Genomic DNA, 16,656 nt, shown 5'->3' on the forward strand with positions numbered 1-16,656 from the left:
GACTCTGGCCCCGCCTCTTTCCGGCCGCTCAGGGCGGTGTCGCTGGGGCGGTGCCGCTGGGGCGGGGCCTGCGGGGTGGGGCTGACGGCATGGGCGGGGCCTCGGGGACCCCGGCAAGCCCGCGCACTTGGCAGGAGCTGTAGCTACCGCAGTCCGCGCCTCCGAGGTTTCACGGCTTCCTCAGCAGAGACTCGGGCTCGGCCGCCATGTCCGCCGCAGACGAGGTTGACGGGCTGGGCGTGGCCCGGCCGCACTATGGCTGTGAGTGCGGGGCTCCGCGGCGCGGGGGCTTCGGGCTGGGCTAATTGCAGACGAGGCGCGATTTTCCTGGGGGCTCGGCCGGGCGGGTGGGGCAGGCCGGCTGCCGGCAGCTCGGACCCGGAAGAGCCGTCCCGGTGGGGCAGCGGGCAGCGGGCGGGGAGGCCCCTGGTTCGCGCCCCCTCGGGGTCCGAGGCGGCGGAGAGGACCCCCGAGGCCTCCCGCCTTAGCTGGGGCCGCGGTAGGGGGAGCCCCACCCAGCGCCTCTCGCCGCCCAGGCTCGGCCGAGATTGGGGAAGACGGCCTAGAGTGAGGTGGCAGGATGACCGCGCAGGGCGTGTCCCGGGGACTGGGGTCTGGGTACGCGGGCTCTGCCCGTTTCGTGGAAAGGCGCTGCCCTAGTGTTGCCTGCGGGGTAGACCCCAAGGGATAGACCAGGGTCCAGACCTGTCCGGTCCCAGGCTAGCTAAGAGGTGCCGTCCTGGGCAAGTCACTTCAGTTTTCTCGGGCTTAGTTCCCTCCTCAAGATTTCAAAAGTAAAATAGTAAAAAAAAAAAAAAAAAAAAAGAAGCAGAAAATCCTCTGACTTCCTCATTTTCTGTTGTCGGCCCTGGACGTCATTGAACTGCAGGCAGGATTGGCTAAAGGAGGACCCTTTGGGATTTTGAGGTTTTCGGTTTTATTTTATATTCTGGGAATAATGTTCTTTTTTAAAGGATCAACATTTCACGCATCAACAGTTATACGTGAGGTATTGTGCCACGTTTGTGAAATTAAAGATGAGTAAGATCAGGCCCTGCCTCCAAAGAGCGTTTTAATCAGAGAGTCAGACAGGTGTGCAAGCTAATGATTATAAGGTGCAATAATGATAAAAGATGCTGAACTTACTAGCCATACAGAGTAATGTAGGTAAGGAGAAGGGGCCTGGGGAAGACAGTATGAGCACGGGAGGTGACTTTTTTTTTTTTTTTTTTTTTTTTTTGGAGACAGGGTCTTGCGCTGGTCGCCCAGCCTGGAGTTCAGTGGTGCAATCTCAGCTCACTGCAAACTCCACCTCCCAGGTTCAAGCGATTCTCCTGCAGTCTCCCGAGTACAGGCGTCGGCCACCACACTGACTAATTTTTGTATTTTTAGTAGAGACAGGGTTTCACTGTGTTGGTCAGGCTGGTCTCAAACTCCTGATCTCAAATGATCCCCACGCCTCGACCTCCCAAAGTGTGAGCCACTGCACCTGGCCTGAAGGTGACATTTTGAACAGAGCCTTGAAGAATGCTGTGTAGAAAGTTTGACAGGTGGCCAGGCATAGTGGCTCCTGCGTGTAATCCCAGCACTCTGGGAGTCCGAGGTGAGAGGATCGTTTGAGGCCTTGAGTTTGAGACCAGCCTGGGCAGCACAGTGAGACTCCATCTCTTAAAAAAAAAAAAAAAATTAGCCAGGCGTGGTGGCCCATGCCTGTGGTCCCAGCTGCTCGGGGCTGAGGTAGGAGGATCATTTGAGCCCAGAAAGTCGAGGTTGCAATAAGCCATGATTGTGCCACTGCACTCCAGCCGGAGTGACAGAACAAGACCCTGTCTCAAAAAAAAAAAAAAAAAAGTTTGATAGGGCATGTGGAACAAGAGACAGGACCTGAGGGAAGAGCATAAACAAAGGTATTGAAAGTAGAGGGATACTGTGTTGGAAACTGAGTGATGTGGACTGCACAGTGGTGGGAGGAAGGGAAGAGGAGAGTTTCCAAAAATAGTTGGGACCAGACTGGGAAAGGCCTTGAATGCCTTCCCAAGGAGTTAGGAATTTATTCCATACCTGGTGCCCATGAAGGAAGCAGATTGCTTCAAAGTTAAGCTCAGGCTTTGGAGACAGATTCTCCAGGTTTGGATTCAGGCCCTGTCACTTATTTGCCATGGGGCTGAGTTCACCCAGCCTCAATTTCTTCATCTGTAAAATAGGAGTGATAATCACAGGATTGTTGTGGGGTTTCAATGAGAGAATGCGTGTAAAATGCTTCGTACAATTACTGCCACTTATTTCTCAATAACTGCTGGCTTTGGTCATTAATAAAAGAGGGAAACAACATTATCAGATCTGTATTTAGAAGGAGTTCTGGCAGATAGGGACAGATTTGGGCCAAAATCTCAAGACAGTATTTTTCAAGATTACACTGAAACTTAGTACATATTTATATTATCATACATTTTTAAAAAGGTCAAGATGATTATAGTTGAAACCACATAGTTCTTTTTTTAAGAAAGTCATTGTAGTACACCTGGCTGGCTACACACTCATTAGTTACCCTGACTTTCTAGGTGAGTGGCAGGAAATTGATTCTGTGGCAATCTTTTATCACTCAGGAAAGCTACAGATCCTGGTGTTTACATTCTTTCTTTTATGTTTTAGCTGTCCTGGATAATGAAAGACTTACAGCAGAGGAGATGGATGAAAGGAGACGTCAGAACGTGGCTTATGAGTACCTTTGTCATTTGGAAGAAGCGAAGAGGTAAAGATTGGCTAGCTGGAGAGAAGATTAAGAGAAGGGAACTGATAATAGTGTGAATACAAATAAAGATTTCTTTGAGGCTGAGCACAGCGGTCCATGCCTGTAATCCCAACACGTTGGGAGGCCGAGGTAGGGGGGAATCACTTGAACCCAGCTGTTTGAGACCAGATTGGGCAACATAGTGACACCCCATCTCTACAAAAAACTTTTAAAAATTAGCCAGGTGTGGTGGTGCATGCCAGTAGTCCTAGCTACTCGGGAGCCTGAGGAGGGAGGATCACTTGAGTCTGGGAGGTCGAGGCAGCAGCGAGCCGTGTTCTCACCACTGTGCTCTAGCCTGGGTGACAAAACTCCTGTTTTTGGTGGGGGGGAAAAAAAAGAAAAGGTTTATTTGAGTATGTTATAGATGTAACTGGGAAGCTGGTGGTTGAGGGAATAAGTATAGGTAGGGTATTTATTTATGGCAATAAGTAGCCTTGATGAGAGTTTATCATGAATCACTGTGATGGGCATTTAAGTGTACTGAACGGTTTTCCAGGTTTCTGTTGTTCAGTTTTATGCTTATTGTGCATGTTTTGGGCGTTACCAACTATGGGGTGGAAATAGCATTTTTTAGGGTTTGAAGTTATTGGCTTTAATGTTTCACTTATTCTTCATGAATTTTGATTTATATATAAATTGAGTCTCCTCCTCCTCTGACCTGCGGAGTGGCTGCTTGGTTTGGGAGGCTTAGAAGCATGGTGCTGTTGGTGTAGGTCCATCTGTTTGGCAATATTCAGAGTCAGCATCCTCTGCATTCTTTGTGAAGTGGATGTAAAGCTGCTCTTTTCCTTTTTCAGATGCCCCACAACCTTGTGGTCTTAATTTTAGAGTGTCATTTTGTTATCAGCGATTCATTTCTTTTGTTCCGGTGCTTGTGTTCTTTTGCAGAGTCCCAGGGTAGATGTAATTATAGATCATGTATTCTATAAGTGCGCTTTGGTGGAAAAGTCAAGTGAGGGATAATGAAATATTTGTAATTAACATTTAATAAAAAGGGTGTTTGAAGTGGTGCTAATAAACAAGTGTGTGTGTATGTGTGTATTTTAATTCTGAAAATCTTAAAATGCTACAAGAAAGTCCAGAGAACAGTACAACAAACATCATTGTATTCCAGAACTAACAAATGTTAACATTTGAGATATTTCCCTTTCCTCTAAAAACAAAACAAAACAAAACCAACATCGCTACATTAAAAGTCTTTTTTGTGCCCCTCTGGTCCCATTCTTCCTTCTCCTGGGGCAAACACTAACCTGTATTTTGCATGCCCTCTTGTGTCTAGGCTTCTTTTCTGAGCTTAAAACTTCCAGGAAACTGGAGCTTGGGTTTCAGTGATGACTTAAGTGAGGAGGATAACACTTGTCTTTCTAAATAATAGAAGATGACATAGCAAGGCATGCTATATCACTAGAAAAGGGGGCATTTTCTCATATGAAGTTTATAAGAAAACAAAAACTGTAAGATCTCTGCCATTTAAATTGTGGATTTCAAGGTTTGGAAGGTCAAAGAATTTGGAAGCTGCAGCTGTTCTGAGAGACCATCTTGTGCTCTGTGGAGCTTTGGTGATTCCACTGAGGTGACCTGGGGGTGAGAGGGAAGAGCCTCAACACACCTTCCTTCCCCCATCCAAAGTAGCTCTGCTTTTGTTTTACTGTTGAATTTCTTGAATAAAATTCACTTTTTACAGAGGGTGTTTTGGCTAACACCTCCCCTCCCCCAAACACTACCACTAACTAGTTCAACTGCTAATCTAGTTCAACCATCTCATTTAATGAAGAAACTGAAGCCTGAGTTTTTTGGTCTACTTGTAGTTTTCTTGATTGAAGAATAGTTTCTATCTTTTTTTTTTTTTGTACAGTCTCGCTCTGTTGCCCAGGCTGGAGGGCAGTGGCACAATCTTGGCTCATTGCAACCTCCACCTCCCGGGTTCAAGCGATTCTCCTGCCTCAGCCTCCTGAGTAGCTGGAATTACAGGCATCCGCCACTACGCCTGGCTAATTTTTGTATCTTTAGTAGAGACTGGGTTTCACCATAATGGCCAGGCTGGTCTCAAACTCCTGACCTCAGTTGATCCGCCCGCCTCAGCCTCCCAAAGTGCTGGAATTACAAACGTGAGCCGCTGCGCCTGGCCTCATCATTTTTTTAACTATGGTTGTTAACCAGGTGTGTGCATTAGAATCACCTGGGGAACTTAAAAAAAAAAAAAATACAGCTATCTGGGCCCTACCATAGAGATTGTGGTTCAGTAGGTCTGGGTGGGAGATCCAGACACATATAGTAGTCCCTTGGTATCTGTGGGGGTTTGGTTCCAGGACACCTGCAGATATCAGAATCCACAGTTGCTCAACTTCCTTATATAGAATGGCATAGTATTTGCATATAACCTTAGCACATTGCATAATATATACTTGAAAACATCTCTAGATTACTTATCATACCTCTAGATTACTTATCATTACCTGATCCAATGTAAATGCTACATAAATAGTTGTTACACTGTATTGTTTTATTTATATCTTTCTTTATTTTTTTTCTGACTATTTTTGATCCATAGTTTGTTGAATCCATGGATGCAGAACCCATGGATAAGGAGGGCCGACTGTATTTTAAATGTCTCTAGTGATTCCAATGGTCCTTCCTTGCCCCCCACTCCTCCTCCTGTTGAGAAACAAGATTTAAAACTCTGCCTTATGCTGGGATATCATGACCTCAGTAAAATGTTACACTTCATCCTATTTCTTCATCAGGTTCTGCATTAGCAAGGCATTTTATTTTCAGCTACTCTAGAGCGTCTTGTTTTCTGTCAGATGTTTTTTTCCAGTATAGGAAAGTAGCCCATTTCCTTTAAAGACCACCCAGCGGGCATGATCCCCTGAGGTGTTTTTCAGTTGAGTGCTTTTGCATACTTAAGGAGTAACTGACCTGGCCCGGTGGCTCACGCCTGTAATCCCGGCACTTTGGAAAGCTGAGGCGGGCGGATCACCTGGAGGTCGGGAGTTCGAGACCAGCCTGACCAACATGGAGAAACCCCCGTCTCTACTAAAAATACAAAATTAGTCAGGCGTGGTGGCGGGTGCCTGTAATCCCAGCTACTCGGGAGGCTGAGGCAGGAGAATTGCTTGAACCCGGGAGGCAGAGGTTGCGGTAAGCTGAGACAGTGCCATTGCACTCCAGCCTGGGCATCAAGAGTGAAACTCTGTCTCAAAAAAAAAAAAAAAAAAAAAAGGCAGTGGAGACATTTGTGATGATCTTCAGGTTTTTTTTTTTTTAAGGGAGGGCATAATAGTGGCATATTACCCTAGCACACCCTGCCCATTGGCCTGGCATCATGGAAAGGTGCCTGGTCTATTTTATGGAGGCAATCATAAAACTGGGTGTGGTGATTTTTGTTGTTGTTTAAGGCTTTGATTTTAAAAAATCAAGGTTGGAAGCACCTATTAGATTGTAAACTAGAGAGGACAAAGGAAAGAAGCCTGGGAATGTTATGGTGAGAAAAGAGGACTAGAATCCCTGTCAGCCACCTATGTGGCTGCTGCCACCCCTAAAAAGTGTTGTGAGTGCACCAAGGACAAATGGCATGCTCTTCATTATTAGTGAGCTATTAACCTCTTCCAGTTCTTTCTCCTACCTTGGTGAACCGGGCTGTATCTTGTGTGTTCCTAGGGCCCCTCTTTCCCCTCTAGCGCTAGGCCCAGTTTGCCTTTTTGGTTTGGTTCCATCCTGTTTCCTCCATAACCTCCACCCCTCCCAAGTTGGAGGACCCTCAATATCTGGGATTTACAGTAACTCTAAGGCCAGGAATAAAGATCATAGAGATTGGAGGGAGAAAAGGTTCCCCTCTTCAGCTCTATTTATAATACCTCTACTCCTCCTACTAAAAGCTCCACCTTTTAGTACAGTGGCCCCATTGTGTATCCTAGGGCACTCCATTTTGTCCTCTGCCTGTAACAGAGCTCTTTCTTGGGAAAAGAGAGGCGTGTGTAGAGAGTGAATATGACTGTGTAGAGGCAGTGAGTATAAGTAAGAGAGTATAAGTGTAGAGAGACGAGAGTTTTCTGTGGCTGTGGGTTTGTGTTTCCCTGAAAGGTTAAGTGGGAAAATTTAGGGGTGATTCCTATAAATGAGCACTGGGAGTGGTTGAGAAATAGAAAATGTAGAGATTTCTGCTTTTATTAATTGTTTGGAGAGCAGCTTCAATATTGAAATTAAGCCGCTGTTCTAATGAGATATCACCTAACGATTCAAGGCTTTTTGCTAAGGGCTGCACAATAGATCAAGGATACATCTTAAATTATTATTTATGCTTAAATTGAAGCTTATTTTTATCCTTTTGCCTGTTCTTATTGAGTTTTACATTTGTTTAGGCTAAGGAGCAGTTTTTTTTTTTTTGTTTTTGAAACGGAGTCTCGCTCTGTCGCCCGGGCCAGAGTGCAATGGCACTCTCTCGGCTCACTGCAAGCTCCGCCTCCCAGGTTAACCCCATTCTCCTGGCTCAGCCTCCCGAGTAGCTGGGACTACAGGCGCTCACCACCACGCCTGGCTAATTTTTTGTATTTTTAGTAGAGACGGGGTTTCACCGTGTTAGCCAGGATAGTCTCGATCTCCTGACCTCGTCGTGATCCGCCCGCCTTGGCGTCCCAAAGTGCTGGGATTACAGGCGTGAGCCACCGCGCCCGGCCGGCTAAAGAGCAGTATAGGAGCAGTGAATACCATTTCACTCAGTTGAAGGAGGTAACATTTAAATATGTGAGGTATGTTCAGTGCTTAGGTCTTGGACAGGAGGAAGTAACAGATCAGAATAAGGTTCAGGTGAAAAGAATCAAGAAGAGAACGTGTCAGGCAGGACAGAACAGGGAATTCTGCAAGTGAGAAGAAAGTACGATTAGTACTGGAAATGGAAGAAAATTCAGCTAGGTTAAAGGTCACAGGAAGAAAGTTAATTCCAGCGTTCTCTGAGTTTCAGACAATTCCTGGTGTGCGCTTTCAAGTCTGTCATGGGCCACCTTTCTGCTGCTGAGTGCCCGTACCCTAGCTCAAGGAATAGGGCATACCCCTCTTGTAGAAGGGAAAGTAGGAACGCTGGCTGATTGGAGACTGTCAGCAACTCCACGGTGATAAGTCGAGCTTAGCACTAAGTAGAAGTATGTCACTTTCTGTAATTTAGAGGAATTGAAAAGGTATCTTGGAAAGAAATTAGTTCTTGGGAACAAAGTCTTTTTTGTGCATATGTCTTTACTGTTGGCACAGAGCATTTTCTGGGATGAGCTCTTCAGATCTCCTCTCCCTGTAAGTGATATCAGAATTCCATGAACGTTGGGATATGTCCAGGCTGGCACCCTGTGATCATGAAAATAGAAGTTAAGACATTTAAGAAGCAAGAAAACAAAATGGGTAGGTGAGGTGACTAGGAAGACTATCATGCCCAGCACTTCTAGAATTCTCAAAATGAGGAGCATCACTTAAATGTTGAGGGGGATCATTTTTAGGACGGTGACCCAAGCTCTCTTTGTACAGATGAGAAGTCTAGTTATCTCATGAGACCCAGTGTGACTAAGGGACCATAGCATGTAGCTGCATAATGGCACGGTGGCACTAGGAGCTGATCCATTCATTTATTTATAATTACCAAGGGGAAGTATGGGGTGAGATTTATTCTTAACTCTTAAAATGGTGACATAGACTATTTTAAGAATAAACCTCCATTCTTTTTTCGGATATTAATTTAGTGCAACGGCCTTGGACAGGCTCCACCGTAAGAAGTGGGTTGCATTTAAAAGTGTATTTATTAAAAGTGGTTGAAGCTGAGTGCTTTTCTGTATTGTAACACTGTTGCAAATGGGGAGTATTCATTCCTAATGTGGCTGCCGAAAGCTTTTTACCCTACCATGTAGCTGAAAATTTAGCAAAAAAAAAAAATTTTTTTTTTTTGGAGACGGAGTCTCGCTCTGTTGCCCAGGCTGGAGTGCAGTGGTGCGATCTGGGCTCACCGCAACCTCTGCCTCCCGGGTTCAAGCGATTCTCCTTCCTCAACCTCCCGAGTAGCTGGATTACAGGTGCCCACTGCCATGCCTGGCTAATTTTTGTGTTTTTAGTAGAGATGGGGTTTGACCATGTTGGCCAGGCTGGTCTCCAGCTCCTGACCTCAAGTGATCCACCCGCCTTGGCCCCCCCAAAGTGCTGGGATTATAGGCGTGAGCCACTGCACCCAGCCTTGCAAAATTTAAAATTAAGAAATGTAAAGAGTTGAACTAGTTAGTACCCATTATTATTACTAAGAAAAGTCATGTGGCTCTATATTCTCATAGTACGAATAATTAAGTAAAATAGAAATTCAAAAGTATGAATAAAATTTCTTTGAAAATCTTGAATGTTGAGATATCTTGCCGCAGTGAAAAGAATCAGACTTTCTGTTTTGGCAGGTGTGAGTTCTGATTCTGGTTTTGCAAGTTGCTTAACGTCAGGGAGTGAGCCCAAATTTGTCCTTTGCAGAATGGGAACGCTATGCATCTTACAGAGCTGCTGTGATGGTTAATTGCTTGGCACAGTGAAATACAGTAGGCACTCAACAAACTTTTTTTTTTTTTTTGAGACGGAGTCTTGCTCTGTCGCCCAGGCTGGAGTGCAGTGGTACAATCTCAGCTCACTGCAACCTCTGCCTCCCAGGTTCTCACCATTCTCCTGCCTCAGCCTCCCTTGTAGCTGGGACTACAGGCGCCTGCCACCACAACTGGCTAATTTTTTACATTTTTGGTAGAGACGGAGTTTCACTGTGTTAGCCAGGATGGTCTCGATCTCCTGACCTCGTGATCCACCTGCCTCGGCCTCCCAAAGTGCTGGGATTACAGGCGTGAGCCACCACGCCCGGCCTGAACTCAATAAACTTTTATCCAAGCACCTGGATAAAGGATATCCTGAATTTTTTCTTTTCTTTTCTTTTCTTTTTTTTTTTTTTTGAGATGGAGTCTCACTCTTGTTGCCCAGGCTGGAGTGCAATGGCACTATCTTGGCTCACTGTAACCTCCGCCTTCTGGGTTCAAGCGATTCTCCTGCCTCAGCCTCCCAAGTAGCTGGGATTATAGGTGCCTACCACCATACCCAGCTAATTTTTGTATTTTTTAGTGGAGACAGGGGTTTCACCATGTTGGCCAGGCTGGTCTCGAACTCCTGACCTCAGGTGATCCACCCGCCTTGGCCTCCTAAAGTGCTGGGATTACAGACATGAGCCACTGTGCCCGGCCTCCTGAATTTTCACATTAAATGTGCAAAAGGAAAAGCAGATTTAATGTGAAGATGACAGGAATTTTCTGGGCACTTTCAAGGTCCTAAGGTTGGTAGCCCTAGTTTTTTCACTTCAGACCTTAGCTTTTGTCTGAAAGAAAACACCAGAAACAGAAGATACTTCTAGGGAGTGGAATGGGGGTAGAGGGTGTGAGATTTCCTTTTTACTTAATACTGTACTATATATTTAAAATGCTTTTTACAGTGATAATTTTATAATAAAGGAAAAGAAGGGATTAAGTAAAAGGAAAAACTGTGTATATAATTTTTAGATATAATCACAAATTCAGATTTTTAAGTTACTACACAGATGTTCCTCGATTTAGGAGGGGGTTATATCCCAATATTGTAAGTCAAAATGCATTTAATACACCTAACCTACTGAATATCATAGCCCAGTCCACCTTAATTGTGCTGAGAATACTGATGTTAGCTTACAGTTGGACAAAATTATCTAGCACAAAGCCTATATTACAATAAAGTATTAAGTATCTTGGCTGGGCGCAGTGGCTCACACCTGTAATCTCAGCACTTTGGGAGGCCAAGGCAGGTGGATCACTTGATGCCAGGAGTTCGAGACTAGCCTGGCCAACATGGTGAAACCTCATCTGTACTAAAAATACAAAAAACATTAGTTGGGTATGGTGGCATGTGCTTGTAATCCCAGCTACTCTGGAAGCTGAGGCAGAAGAATCACTGGAACTGGGAGGTGGAGGTTGCAGTGAGCCGAGATCACGCCACTGTACTGCAGCCTGGGTGATAGAACCAGACATTGTCTCAAAAAAAAAAAGGTGAATATAGGAAATTTTCCTTGAAAAAACAAAGATACTCCTACCTCAGCTTCTCAAGTACCTGGGACTATAGGCCCACTTCACCTCACCTAACTAATTAAAAAAATTTTTTTTTTTTTGTAGAGATGGGGTTTCTCTATGTTGCCAGGCTGGTCTTCATCTCCTGGGGCTCAGGCTATCCTTCGCTAAAGTGCTGGGATACAGGCGTGAGCAGCCACACCTGGCCTGTATTGTCTTAATTTACTGTTTTCAGTGGCCATCTAATGTTCATAATTTATTTAGGTTTATTCCTGTTTAAAGTTCTATTGCTTTGATTGCTGGAGAGTTTAAACATTTTCTTACATATTTGTTTGTCAGTATTATTTTCTTATGCAAATTTTCTGTTTTCGTTATGTGCCTGGCTTCTAGGGTCATGATGTTAACTTTTGTGAGCTCTTTTATAACATGGACTTGACTTTCTCTCGTATTTGCTACAAACATTTTCCCTTGATGTTTCATTGTATTTGTTTTCTTCATTGTAGTTTTAAATTTTATTGAGTTTAAATGTCAGTCTTTCGATTTGTAATTTCTTCTATCAACTCGAAGTCTAGATAGTTTAATTTCTCTAAAACCTTGCCAAAATTTTCAGTTTAATAATCGGTTGGCTTACTTTTTATATATTTGTAGAGATGGGGTCTTGTAATGTTGATTGTAAGGGGAACTTATCCCGAACTTCTGGCCTTAGGTGATCCTCCTGCCTCAGCCTCCCAAAGTGATGGAATTACAGGCCTCTAATATCCTTTAAAAACCAGCTGTTTATTACCTATTAGCAATTCATGTCTGTTTTGTCAAATATTATGTATATATATATTTCTAGTTCTGGACTTTTAAATTATGGTGAACCATATTTCATTTTTTTGAGAAAAATATATATGACTTTGTTATACTTCTTATCATTGAGAAACATCTGAAGCTAGCTTAATTTTAACTCTATGACAAGTAACTTGATTTTTTTTTCCTTTTTTCGTGACTTGAAATTTGTAGAATTGTTGTTCCTTGAGGTATAAACATTTCCCCAGTTAACATGTTAGGGTTGCTATTGGCTTAGCAATTTTGCCTGCAATGTGGAGACTCTTCTTGGTTTATAATGTCTCTTGTTTGTTTATTTTAGCTTTAGGAAATTGTCCATTATGCCTGTAGTGATTAGTTAGATCTGTGTAGTCTATTTTATGACTCTTCTTCATTTTGTTTACGTTAAATAAGCGTTCTAGGTATGTGTCTCACATACATCTTTTGTTGCACTGACTTGATTTTCTACAGTCTTGATATTTTTTCCTTGGTTCTGTTAATGGTAGTTGCTTTGTCCTATTGTAGTTTATATTTTTAATTAATTCCTTTTCCGTCTCCATTCTTGTTAATAGCTTAAATGATCTCTTTTTAGTTCATGAAGAAGAGTGTGGCACAAAAAGATCCTTTCAAGGTGAAAAAAAGGAGCAGGTGGCCAAGAGAGTTGGGTTACATAGTTTACCACTTCCCCTTATAATCCGTAGGTGTTGAAATAGATGTGGCCATGAAAAACCAGTGTTAATCGGGCAGCTGAGTGTATGGATTGTCCACCAGTCAAGGTTGGGGAAAAAATCTGGCTGGGCTAAGTGTGGCCCGTTAGTTTGACCTCATTTGGCATGTATTTCTTCTGGTCTTACAGGTCAGAGCAACTGTTTTTATATATTTTAATGTCCCTAATGACAAAATAGTAAAAATACATTTGAGGACCCAAGTTGGCGTGTTCTAGGAATTTCATTTTCCGGCTTAGTGTGGTGACCTGCCTCTGATTGCTGTACAATTCCTTCTGCTTCACAGTGTCACATCTGGGGATACCAGTTGGTAGTGGAACCTGTTTTGGACATTTTTAAGCCTTGTGGTATCTGATGGACTCTTGGTTGTTTCTAGCTGGTGCTAAATAAACCCCTTGACAAGAAGTATTTGTGTAAGAAAGCGCTGGTAGGCAAAGTGAGAACATCCGGAAGTGATTCATATTACTGTGGTTGTTTGCTTAATTCAGGACTTGGTTGCCTAGAGACCATATCTTTGAGCTAGCCGAGTGAAGTGCCAGTGGAACCTGGAGGGCCTGTGGCCTACCGGATCAAATCAGGGCTCTGCTCCTTCGTTTTTCTCCTGAAGTCTCCTAGCAATCTGATTGATCTCTGTGGTTTGACAGTGCGTGAATTAAAAAAATCTTAAACATATTAATGTTTAAGAAAGATCTGGTTAATGGTTTATTTTGAAGAGTAAGAGTTTACTTGCTTAAGTTTGAATGTTGGGTTAAAATTTTTTAAAAAAATAGTTGTATGTTGGGAAGAATTAGTTATTTCAATAAGGCATTTTATTCTAGAAACCTCAGTACTTTAAGGCAGCTAAAGGAAAGCCAAAATAATCCCCCAAAACAAAAAACCAAAAACCTGCAATTTGCAAGGCAGTCATAATCTAAAATATTTTCTGTCTGTCCCAAAGTCAGTGTATTCCCCTTGCCTCTCCCCCTCTTCCTCATTGTCGTGATTAGTACCGTTTATTGCATACTTTCTACATGCAAGGCACTGTGCTAAGCACTTTATATGCTTTATCTAATTAGCTATTCTTGAAGCCCTGTGAGGTGCTTATTATCTACATTTAACAGATAAGAAAGCAAAGCTCAGAGAGGTTAACTCATTCATCTAATAAGTGGTTGATCCAGATTTCAGGTTTGGCAAGAACTCTGAAGTCCTTTCTCTTAACTGCCATGTTAGCCTGCTGCTGCTATACTTCTGGTTCTAAAAATAATGACAACAGTAGTAACTACTGTTAATTAAGCAGAATGATGATGAAATTTACATATTACATTATTGTGAGATAGGCATTATTTTTCTTTTAAAGAGGGAAAAAAATAGAGTTGATAACACTTCTCCCAAGGTCATATATTGGAATTCAAGCCCAGGTTTGTGACACCAAAGCTGGTGCTCTTAACTTCTGCAGACGCTGAAGTGGCAACATTTAAGTCTAACCTCTTTAACTGGTGCCCAGAGACATTAAGTAACTTGTGTAGTTTTCAAGTCAGTGAGGGAACTCCATCAATTTCCTGCCACTTATTTTGGAATCTCTTCCACCTGCCACCTGAGGGAAAGTCTCCAGTTGTCTTATGTATTTTTGTGTCTAACTAGCTTGTTGGACCCTTCCTAATTGCTTCCCTTCTTCATAACCTGGTATCTGCTTTGAATTCAGCTTAGAAAGATGTTCCTTCCTACCACTTTCTTGTTTGTTAAAGAGTTACCTCATACAGACAGGAGTGGCAAATTGGATTGGAAATTGCCTTGGATCATTTGGCAAGAACTGTATTTTTGGGGTTGTGGGAGGAGGAGAGGCCTGTCTAAAAGCTCTATTTCTTCTTTACTCAGAATACCTTCCTGTTGACTCATTGGAAATCATAACAAAAAGCAGAAGGAACATTGGAGAGGCAGCTGCCAGCCCAGGGCTTGGCTTCTGTTGGGGCAGCTGTTTGGGGATTTAGACACACTGGGCTCTAAGAACTGTGAGGTTTCTGCAGCAGAAGGAAATAGTATTACTCTGATAGGTATTTATTCATAAGGTTAAAAAGTGTCAGACTATTGCTTGGGATTATTGATGAGCAACATAAGAAACTAAAAATATGTTCTCGAATACAATTAACTGGTGATCCTAAAAACAGAATGAATTGAGGAATACAAGAGGGAATGGGGCAAAATTAGAAAAGGAAAAGTTGAAAAGAAGAGAAAAAAAAACTTACAATCATTAAAAATAGGAAAAAGATAACATTTAAATAGAAAAAGTCTCACAGATATGCATGCAGTAGGCATTAATCAGCAGGTCATTTTACTGTAAGTAACATACATCTCAGATGACCTTTAAAACAGCTAAAAGTAAACAAAATTTGTCTTTTATTTAAATGACTATTATAACAAAATGTTTTTTGGGGCTGGGCCCTGTGATTCACACCAGTAATCCCAACACTTACGGAGGCTGAGGAGGGAGGATAGCATCAGGCCAGGAGTTCATGACCAGCCTGGGCAACATATTAAGACCCTGTCTCTACAAAATGTAAGGAATAAAAAAAAGCCAAACGTGGTGGCACACACCTGTAGTTCCAGCTACTCGGGAGGCTGAGGTGGGAGGATCACTTGAGTCCAAGAGTTCGAGGCTGCAGTGAGCTACGATCACACTGCTGCACAAAAATGTGTTTCTTCCCTGAAGACATGCTATGTCATTAGTTTGGGCAATACCTTTTCATAATTGATAGTTTAAAAAGGTAGTGTTTGACAATGGCTTGACTTTTGGGGTTTTCCTTAAAAATTTGAGAATCCCCATAGAAATGTTTTTTAGATAGATTTGGTCTTAATTTAAAATTTTTAAATTTAAAACATTTTTTTCTTAGAAATAGGTAATATACAGACATGATACATAATTCAGAGACTATGCAAGTATATAACACTGAAAAAAAGTCTATATCCTTAGTCTTCTTTCTCTAGCTATTCAGTTGTTTTCCCCATATGGAACTGCTATCATGATTGTGTCTCTTTCCAGAGATATTCTGTGCATGTAAATACAAATCACTTTGATTTGTTTAGAAGTGGTAGCACACTATACATTTTGCTTTGCATCTTTTTGTTGTTGTTTTTTGAGATGGAGTCTTGCTCTGTTGCCCAGGCTGGAGTGCAGTGGTGTGATCTCGGCTCATTACAACCTCCACCTCCAGGGTTTAAGCGATTGTCCCGCCTCAGCCTCCCAAGTAGATGGGACTAGAGGCATCCGCCATCAGGCCTGGCTAATTTTTGTATTTTTAGTAGAGACAGGGTTTCACCATGTTGGCCAGGCTGGTCTTGAGCTCCTGACCTCAGGTTATCTGCCCGCCTTGGCCTCCCTAAGTGTTGGGCTTACAGGCATGAGCCACCGTTTTGCTTTGCATCTTAAAATTCATTCCATATGAGTGAATGTGGAATGAAGTGCCTCTTTCTTTCCTTCACAGTTTTAGTTTTCGGTTTTGGAGTTAACCTGTCAACGGACATTTTCTCCTCAGCTTTTGCTGTTATAAAAAGTGTTGTGGTTAGTCACTTTGTAGGTATGCCATTGTGCATGTATGAGTATTCTTGCACGATAAATTTCTAAAAGTGTAATTTCTGGGTCAAAGGGAATATGGATATTTAGTTCTCAAAAATATTGCCAATTTGCTCTCCTAAGAGGTTGTACCAGTTTGCACATCTGCCTGTCAATAATGTACATATAAGAAGGCTGTTTCCGCTTTAATTTTACCAACCCAGAGTATTACAGATTTTTTACATTTGCCAGTTTCATAGGTGAAAATGGTATTTCATTGTAGCTATTTTGGATTATCTAATTATGAGTGAAGATGAGCATCTTTACATGTGTTTAAAAGCCATTTGTATGTTCTTTTCTGTGAACTGTTTCGATAGAATCCTTTGCTCATTTTTCTATTGGATTATTCATCTTTTTCTTATTCATTGGTAAGAGCTCTTTATATGTTAGTAAGAGCTCTTTATATATTGAGGAAATTGGCTCGTTGTACACCGTGGGTGTTACAAATATTCATTCCACTTTGTCCTTTAATTTTTTTTTTTTGAGAAAGTCTCATTCTGTTGCCCAGCCTGGCGTGCAGTGGCCCGATCTCGGCCAGGTTCAAGCGATTCTTGTGCCTCATCCTCCCGAGGAACTGGGATTACAGGCGTGTATCACCACACTCGGCTAATTTTTGTATTTTTTAGTAGAGACAGGGTTTTGCCATGTTGGCCAGGC

General features: G+C 42.6%; 1 protein-coding gene across 1 annotated transcript in view; it reads left to right on the plus strand.

Moving 5' to 3' along the window:
• Window positions 1-16,656, plus strand: part of IQGAP1 (IQ motif containing GTPase activating protein 1) — a 114,215-nt gene continuing 97,559 nt past the window's right edge. Inside the window, exons 1-2 of the mRNA XM_019010770.4 lie at window positions 1-261; window positions 2,653-2,752. Coding sequence (XP_018866315.2) covers window positions 207-261; window positions 2,653-2,752 — 155 coding nt within the window. The 5' untranslated portion in view covers window positions 1-206. The remainder of the gene's footprint in view (window positions 262-2,652; window positions 2,753-16,656) is intronic.

This window comes from Gorilla gorilla, chromosome 16 (genome assembly GCF_029281585.2).
Source record: "Gorilla gorilla gorilla isolate KB3781 chromosome 16, NHGRI_mGorGor1-v2.1_pri, whole genome shotgun sequence".
Lineage (NCBI taxonomy): Eukaryota > Metazoa > Chordata > Mammalia > Primates > Hominidae > Gorilla > Gorilla gorilla.